Source organism: Squalius cephalus (genome assembly GCF_949319135.1).
Source record: "Squalius cephalus genome assembly, chromosome: 5".
Lineage (NCBI taxonomy): Eukaryota > Metazoa > Chordata > Actinopteri > Cypriniformes > Leuciscidae > Squalius > Squalius cephalus.
This window is the reverse complement of record NC_137126.1, coordinates 12,065,299-12,073,584: the sequence shown is the minus strand read 5'-3', so window position 1 is coordinate 12,073,584 and position 8,286 is coordinate 12,065,299. Positions and strand designations below refer to the sequence as shown.

The 8,286-nt window shown below is 37.6% G+C and overlaps 1 protein-coding gene across 1 annotated transcript; it reads right to left on the bottom strand.

Annotated features, from left to right (window-relative positions):
* Positions 1-1,867: 1,867 nt before the first annotated feature.
* pmchl (pro-melanin-concentrating hormone, like) lies at positions 1,868-2,437 on the bottom strand. The gene has a single exon (XM_079871186.1). The coding sequence runs from the start codon at positions 2,383-2,385 to the stop codon at positions 2,011-2,013; it is 375 nt and encodes a 124-aa protein (XP_079727312.1). The 5' UTR covers positions 2,386-2,437; the 3' UTR covers positions 1,868-2,010.
* Between the last annotated feature and the right edge of the window lie 5,849 nt (positions 2,438-8,286).

Sequence of the window (8,286 nt, the reverse complement as noted above, 5' to 3'; positions counted from 1 at the left end):
TTAATTCTTTCTTAAACTTACATTGTTTTAAAATATTGATTCATAAAGAAAACAGATATGTTCCTAATTCTGAGTACCTGGATTTTTGTGTAGACTAGTGTACATAGGAATTTACTTCAAATCTTCTTTACTATTTCCCCGTCATTGAATTTTCCGGCTATACATGTTTTCACTGTTATGCGGTAGGGGGCGCTATCACGTGGATCAAAACACAGGTAAAGAAGCAGAAACAAGTGGTAGAAGATTTTTTATATAAATGTCAAACAACATGATCATCAAACATTAAACAACATGTAAACTGCCTAACGTTATCGAATGAAATGTCGACCCATGAAGAGAAAAGGACCATCGGTGTCGCCCAGTCCCATCTGCTCTCCATCCGTGCCCCGGGCTCCACTACCATCGGCTTCATCTCCATCATTCGTCCCCCGGGTGTCGTCAGCCAAGTCTCCACCATGGCTCCTTCCTCCATCGACTCACCATGGGCTTTCATCCTGGCTATGCTGTGGATTCTCGCCTGGCTACTCCTCCGATCCTTGACCTCCCTGGCTCCTCCACCATCATCACCACTTTGGTTTCTCCTGCGGACATCTGTTCCTGTCTCCCATCCTTCACCAGCCCCTCGTCCACCTCCTCAACAACCTCCTCAGTCATGTAAAGGTCCCGCCTTCCCGGAGGGGGGCATTCTGTACATTCAGTTTAGTTTGTTTTAGTTTCATTTTCAATGACTTTAAGTTTGTTCATCTTTGTTTCCTGTGTTCCTATGTTCCCATTTATCATTATTTACCATGGTTATTCATCATTTGAATAATTAGCACACCTGTCTTATTTGGTTCATCACTGTGTAAGTTCCTCTTTAGTTCCCATTCATTGTCCAGTATATGGCACACTGTTTTGTTTGTGTTCTTTGATACTACATTGCCTCAATTTACTTTATAATACTTTCATGTTTATATTTGGATCTACTTCGTCTACGTTTTTCATCCCTTGGATTAGACGTTACAACAGAAAATGTTATTGTTTCCTAAAAATGTTATAGTTATTAATGTCAGGTTTTGACCCACTTTTGCTGCTTAAATAAAGCTGAATAAAGAATTATTAGTTTTGATAGCAGGCTATTTAACTTACTCAAATGCATATGCTGATTAATCTATACACAACATTAACGCAATATTACAACTTGCATCTGAAAAAAATGACTCAAATGTACAGCACAAGTGAATTTAACTAAATTACACGCTGAACATAATATTATAATTCACACTCTTTCCGTAACAATGCACTAAAATGTGTAAACACAATGACTATTCATCTGTCCATTTTCCAAATTTTTTGTCCCATGTAAATGAACACTGACAAGCTAAAGCATAAATAATTTAAAATATTGTATTACACTGTTATAATTTCAGGTGCCCAGGAGCACAAAACAAGGAGAGTTTTCATTATGTTTATGAGAAATGTTCATACATGTCTATATTAATATAAAAAATGTTTGTCTTGGTTTAATTTTTCGTCAACTAAAATTTTAAGAGTAAAACTGACTATCATTAATGATTACGGCAGGACAAAATATTGACTAAATTATAAAGGATATTTTCGTCAAAAGACTATGAAAAAAAAACTATGAACTATGGTAATTCAGCATACAAATGTCTAATAATACTCCCTCCATATTAAACTAATGTTGGAGAAAATATTTTAATTTAGAAAAAAAAAATGTTAAATGCTAAAACATCACATTTATCTAGTAAAAAAAATGCATGGTATGTCACTGATCATGACACCCTCAGATCACATATTTAAGTGTGACATGAAAGAAAAGAAAATATGTTGAATTAGAACAGATGAGAACAGATAAGATCTTGTAGAATAATCTTTTCTGTGTTTAATTGCAAGATACATTTCAGATAAACAGCATACACTTTTACATTCTCACTAAGCAACAGTGGATTAGAGAAGGTGAATCTGTTGTCATCAGCAGCTTGCATTCTCCCCGTCATCCCAGAAGACCTACACCTCCCAGCATGGCCGGTACACTCTTCCCACCATGCACCTCATGGTGTCCCTTTTGATGATGGCGATGCTCGGGCTCAAGTCTGAACTGACATCTCTGCGCTCTGTGCTGAGAAGGCTCTCAGGTAGACTGAGATGATGCACTCCATTGTTCAGAGACGTCAGGGTTCTCAGCAGATTAGAGTCGGCTACCACGATGATCCTGGAGTTGCCTGATGTAGATCTCAGAGAGTTCTCCTCCAAACTCTCGCTCAAGCCTTGCAGATCTGACTCCGTTTCATCAGCTTTGGTCATCGGAATGGCAGCGGTTCTGAAGTAGCACTCTGACAAAAGTGCAACAGAGATGAGGATGGTCCCAACAGAGAGCTTCATTCTTGATGCCGAGCGTTTGCTTTAGTGTTTCAGCTGCTGTCTCTTGTCTTCTCTTGCAAGCTGGTCTGATGTTGGTGGCGACTTGGTCCATTTTTATAGGCCTACATGGCCTTCAATGTGCCACGTTACCTCAGATTCATCATTGTCTTGGTTTCTCATGAGTATGTGGCTATTAACAAAAACACAAAAACTCATAGAGAACCTGATGAGACCCCTGACAGAGCTCAAGTGTTTTGTTTGGTGGAAAGTTGATTAAGATCTCCTGAAACGTGGCTTGTGTTCAGTGTGCAGACTGCAGGGTTCCTCTGAGTGGGCATCGTAAGAAGGGATGTAATTCCAGAATCCTTACATTTTGAAACAATATGAGAGGATTACAGAGCTGTTGAAGAGTCCAAGTGAACAATAACTGTTTAAACACAGACAATGACTGCCATTTTTTATTAGAATCACAAGGCAAAGTTGTCAAAAGAGGCTCTAGCTAGCCGTAGTAGGCCAAAATGAAGATCAACACCCAGCAGGAGTTTATTTGGTTTGGAAAAGCGTTACTCATTCATGACAGTGTTGCAGGTGCTTCAGTTTGTATCAAGCATCATGTCGACACAATCTGAATGGGGCTGCTACTGATAAATGCTACTTGATATAGAGAACATTAATACATTCATCATACTCTAAATAAACTCAATGGAGTGAACCACATTTATTTAGTTATCAATTGAAAGCATGAAACCATGGCAAAACAGGTAATATGCGATGCTTTGGTTGTTATTATTTACTATATATGTCAGGATGTTTAGATCATTGAGTCCTAAAAGCTGAAAAAAATCTTACTGAACCTGGGCAATCAATATAATATACAAGGCCATGTATTAACAAATCCTCAAAAAGACTGATTACATATGATGCCTTGCTTTTGACTGAGTATAAAAATACAATATATTCAGAGTTTATTACAGAATATTCTAGTATGTAAAATAACTCTTGTTGAGAACAAAGGACTGCAAATTTTATTGGCTTTATATTACCCAAGATGGTTCACTCGTATTGTGAATGAGAGAAACTGCAAACTGCAATATGGGCTGAAATACGGGTTGTAAGTGGGTTTGTCCACGGGTTCCATGTTGGCCCATGACAGTTGCCCATGTGGGTTTTATACAATATTTCACTGGGCTTTAGGTGGGGCGCAACTAGGCAACATAATTATGCAAAACCCACATGGGTTCCATCTTTAAAGTCTGTTTGGGTACATTCCAAGTCTCTTGTCCAGTATCAGATACCAATAGACGTGTACTATGCAGGCCATAGCTGATGACACCTGGGTTTCACCCAAGCGTGCCGCACAAGCCCTGAAAAGTGAAGCCAAAACGTCTCGATCGCCCCCCGGTAACTGGTCCTAGTATGGGTCATAAACCCCGCCTCCCCGTGTTATTCAAGGGGACTTGAGACCAACTAAACAATTGAATTACACTTCAAATATCTTTTTTCCGAAGGTGGTTTCTGTCATTTACTGTTGTTTTTATCACGCTGATGTAAATTCAAGTGTTTGTTTTTAAAATAAGTTTGTTTTTAGTTATTTATTTGATGCTATAAAAACGGTGGTGTGACATCATGATTGACAGCTGTGATTGACAGGTTTTCTGAGCAAAGTAGTCACTGAAGCACCAACAGACTTTTTTTCGGGATCTTCGGAGGACTGAGGAGATTGGAGCTTAAAATTTAATATCTAAATTTCTATAATTAATTATTTCACACCAAGATTGAGGGCGGGGCCTTGATTTCGTAGCTTTACTTCCTCCTCACTACTGCGCAGATCTGGTCCCGAAATCGCTACTGCGCAGACTCAAGCCCCATATCGGGACACTGGCGGCTTCACTTCTCACCAATGGAAGAGAGCGAAGGGGCGTCGTTCATATTTTTTTACAGTCTATGGTTTCACCTGGTTTGGCTGGGGCTCTTCAACTTCTGACTCCTGAACTCTTCCAGCGTCCTGCAGAGTTGCCTGCTAACTCTAACCAAACACATGAAACAAGCTAATCACAGTGTTCAAAATTTCTTGAAATTTAGAGAGAGGTGTGTTTAAACAGGGTTGGAATTAAAGTTTGCTGGACACCAGCCTGCCAGGACTGGAGCTGAAGAGCCCTGGCCTATACTGTAACCTAAAATTAAAATCGCCACACACACACTGCTACTTCTGCTCCTGTTGCTCTTTTTAATAAATCTTTGGGAGCAGAAGTAGCAGTGTGTGGTGATTTTTGTTTATTTTGAGTTTGATGATTCATTTGATCGAGCACCTGCCAAAAAGTGTCTGGATGTGCACGCTATCTCTTTATTGAATTCACTATACTATAACCTACCCACATACTGTAGATCCCAGACCCACTGCCCACTCTGACCCTACTTAATTTTCTTACCCAACCCACCCATGTTTAGCTCGTGTTTTTCCCATGTCTTGGTTTGGCCAAGTGGACCCAATATGTATTTCCTCATTCTGAACCCATTTAGAGACCTATGTGGGTACTACCTTGGGGCCATTTAGTCTGCCTATATGGGACTGATTGTGTTTGCCCATGTCCTACCCATATGGTTTATCCATTTTGAATCCATGCACTCATTTACCATTTGTTACCCAAATAGAACCCATATAGGGACCCCATCTGTGTTCGCTCATGTAGGACCTATTTGACCCAAGTAGGCCCAGATAAGATGGCCATTTTGAGACCATGCCCATTTGGCACCCATGTAGCCCAAGCATAAACCATGTGGGCCCACGTATACATGTTGGCTGGGTAGTAATGGAAGTTGCGCTTTCTATATAAAAGAACTAATCATCAATTGGTAAAGTCATGGCGTCACAGCAGCTTCTGTCAGAAACTCTGGTTCCCATACAAACAGTTAATGTCCTGAAACTGGTGCTTTGGACTGCACACGCGAATTGGCTGTACTTAATTGAAACATTGACCTGTACCGAATTTAGTTAACAACCAAATATATATATATATTTTTAATACACCAAAATTCCAAAATTTGTATTCTGATAAGTCAAGTCAAGTCACCTTCACTTATATAGCACTTTTAACAATATAGATCACTTTACAGTGATAATAGGAAATTAAAGTAACAGAGATTGTTTTGGCTTTACAGCAGCTCTAGAATAAATATATTGTCCAGTTAAAGTTAGTTTTGATTGATTCACTTCCGTTGCAAAGATCAGTAGTTATTAACTTAGGGGCCACTAACAGGACACCGTTCTAACAGAAAACCCTTTGTGTTTTCCGACCTGCTCATCCGCACAACAACGGTGCCTGGCGACTGGAGAACGCAAACCTTGAAATAAGTTTGAAATGTGAAGAATTTTGAAAAAAAGTTTTGAAAAAAAGTTATCTCTGCACAAACTTCAAAAACGCAGACCTGTGAAAACGGTGACGGTGTGCACATGCGTATTACGTGTTTAGTCTATAGGTATGTGCGTTTGAATATGTGTGTGCAGGTGTGTAGTTTTTAGTTTTTTCTGTGTGTAGGCAGATGTTGATTGCTGTGGGTTTTTGGGATATGTTTGTTTGGAGAAAATCCTGAGTAAAAATCCTCATATAAATATTTGTCCATTAACACTTGATTTGGTTTGACAATAAACAGAATCTTCCCTTCCCCAACTCCTTTTGAGATCCATGAAAAAAAAAGTCAGATGAGTTTTAAGAGACATGGGAAGACGACAGCTTCAGTTTAAAGAAAATGGATTGGACTGACCACATTAACACATGTGAATGTGTGATTTCGTTTTAGAAGTGAATTGATAAAACACTTCATTTGACTTCCCCGATTTAATTTCCCTTATTCTCAAAAAACTGTGCAATCTGTCAGGATGTAATCTGCCATATCCAGTTTACCCAGTGTTTTGTTTCTTCTATCTTCTGTTTTTTAGTCTACCTCCAAAACCCAAAGGATTTAAAACCACCATAGTCTCAGAATTGCTCTCAGTTAGATAACTGTTTTATATGTCAGTTGAATTACACTTTGGTTTTAAAAAAGATAGTAGAACTTCTTCCAGTCTTTGACTGGCTTAGTCATTCTCTATAATCAAAGGCCATGTCACATTGTACTGTGCAACCAGAAATGTCAAAAATAATAGGAAGCAAGACCGCTAATAGGACAACTAACAGAACAATTGGATCTAAAGTAAGAGGTTATTCAGCTGTGCAAAGTCTCTGGCTCATCTCACAGATGAAAGACTACAAAAAATGTAATATACAATTTTAAGGCAACCCTTTTGTATCAAGGACTACAGAAACAATCAATTAATAGTACAGAACATATGTAGAGCAATATTTGTCTCCATAAATACCCCATAAAGACCTCTTGCACATTTCAGGAAACTAAACATCTTTCCTGGGACATGTAACATCTAGTGGCCAATAAATTATTCTTCTAAATGTACAGCACCCTCCCCAATAATGAAATGTATGAAATATATATATATATATATATATATATATATATATATATATATATATATATATATATAAACATATCTCCTATAAACATTAAAGGTCAATTTGATGTGAATCATCACTACATAATTTCCTTACTCTGTAGTGTGTCCACAATATATTGTTTGACCAAACAATCATTTCCACTGAGTTGGGCAGAAAGAGCAACGGTGAAACAATAATGAGGTTTGGAACGGTGGGAATACTGCAATCACAGTTGGGATAAGAAAGGCTGATTTAAAACAAAAGACCTAAATGGGAAAGCATTCTGGACTGGTTTGGTAATATGCAAACAAGCTCATTTGGTTAGTGTTATGCATCCTGGAACTAGGTGGGTGGATTTTACAACTGGATTGTCTGTGGGCTCTAATTGTTCTTTCCTCTTGTTTTGGGGGGATTTTGAACAAACCTGGACTGACTCCTTGTCACCAAATTTCCTCTCCCTCTCTCTTGCGTGCAATATGATGAAATTAACATCCTCACTCAAAATGAATGGAGACAAAAAATATAAAAGAATCTTGAAATTTGATTGACTGAATTGCTCTTTGTGGGATAATTTGCAAAGATAACGCTATGGCCTTACTGGTCAAGATGCAGGAAACACATTATTCTCTTGAAAAAAATTATAAAAAAGACACTGTGTTTGATACACATGTAAGTAATACCTCAACGAGCGGTGAGCTATTTCTTTTCTAAGTGATAGAATTTCTGATTTTGGCCTGTGAAAATTGAAGGAGGGCCAGAATATCAGGGGATTGGCTCTTTTGATCAAGGGATAGTCCATTCAAAAATGAAAAATAGTAATAATTATAATTCTGTCAAAGAAAATGTTCACCCGCATGTCGTTCCAAACCTGTATGACTTTCTTTCTTTTGTTGAACACAGAAAAAAAAATGTTTTGAAGAATGTTGGTAAAGCAGTTTCAGTTCCAGTAGACTTCCATTGAATGGACAAACAATACATCGTTAATGGGAACCAAAACAGTTTGGTTATCAACGATCTTAAAAATATATTCTTTTGTGTTAAGCAGAAGAAAGAAATGCATACAGGTTTGGAATGACATAAGGGTGAGAAAATGATGAGATAATTTTTATTTTTTGGGAGGAATATCCCTTTAATCACTTCTTTTGTTGGACTGTTGTCCCTGGCAACCAAATAAATATGCTGTGCTAGTTTGATGTCTCTCATGAAATAAATTGCATTTAATAAATACATAAATACATACATACATATCACATTTAATTAAATTACATAAAATAAATTATATTTTATAAATGGATTTTATTGTTTCACTCTTGTTTGAAGCCCAGACTTTCAGTTACAATCTAATAAACATAAACAATTTAAATATGTATTGTGTGAAAAATTATGTATATCAATTTTTACACAAATAATGACTATACCAGTTGTGGCATAATTT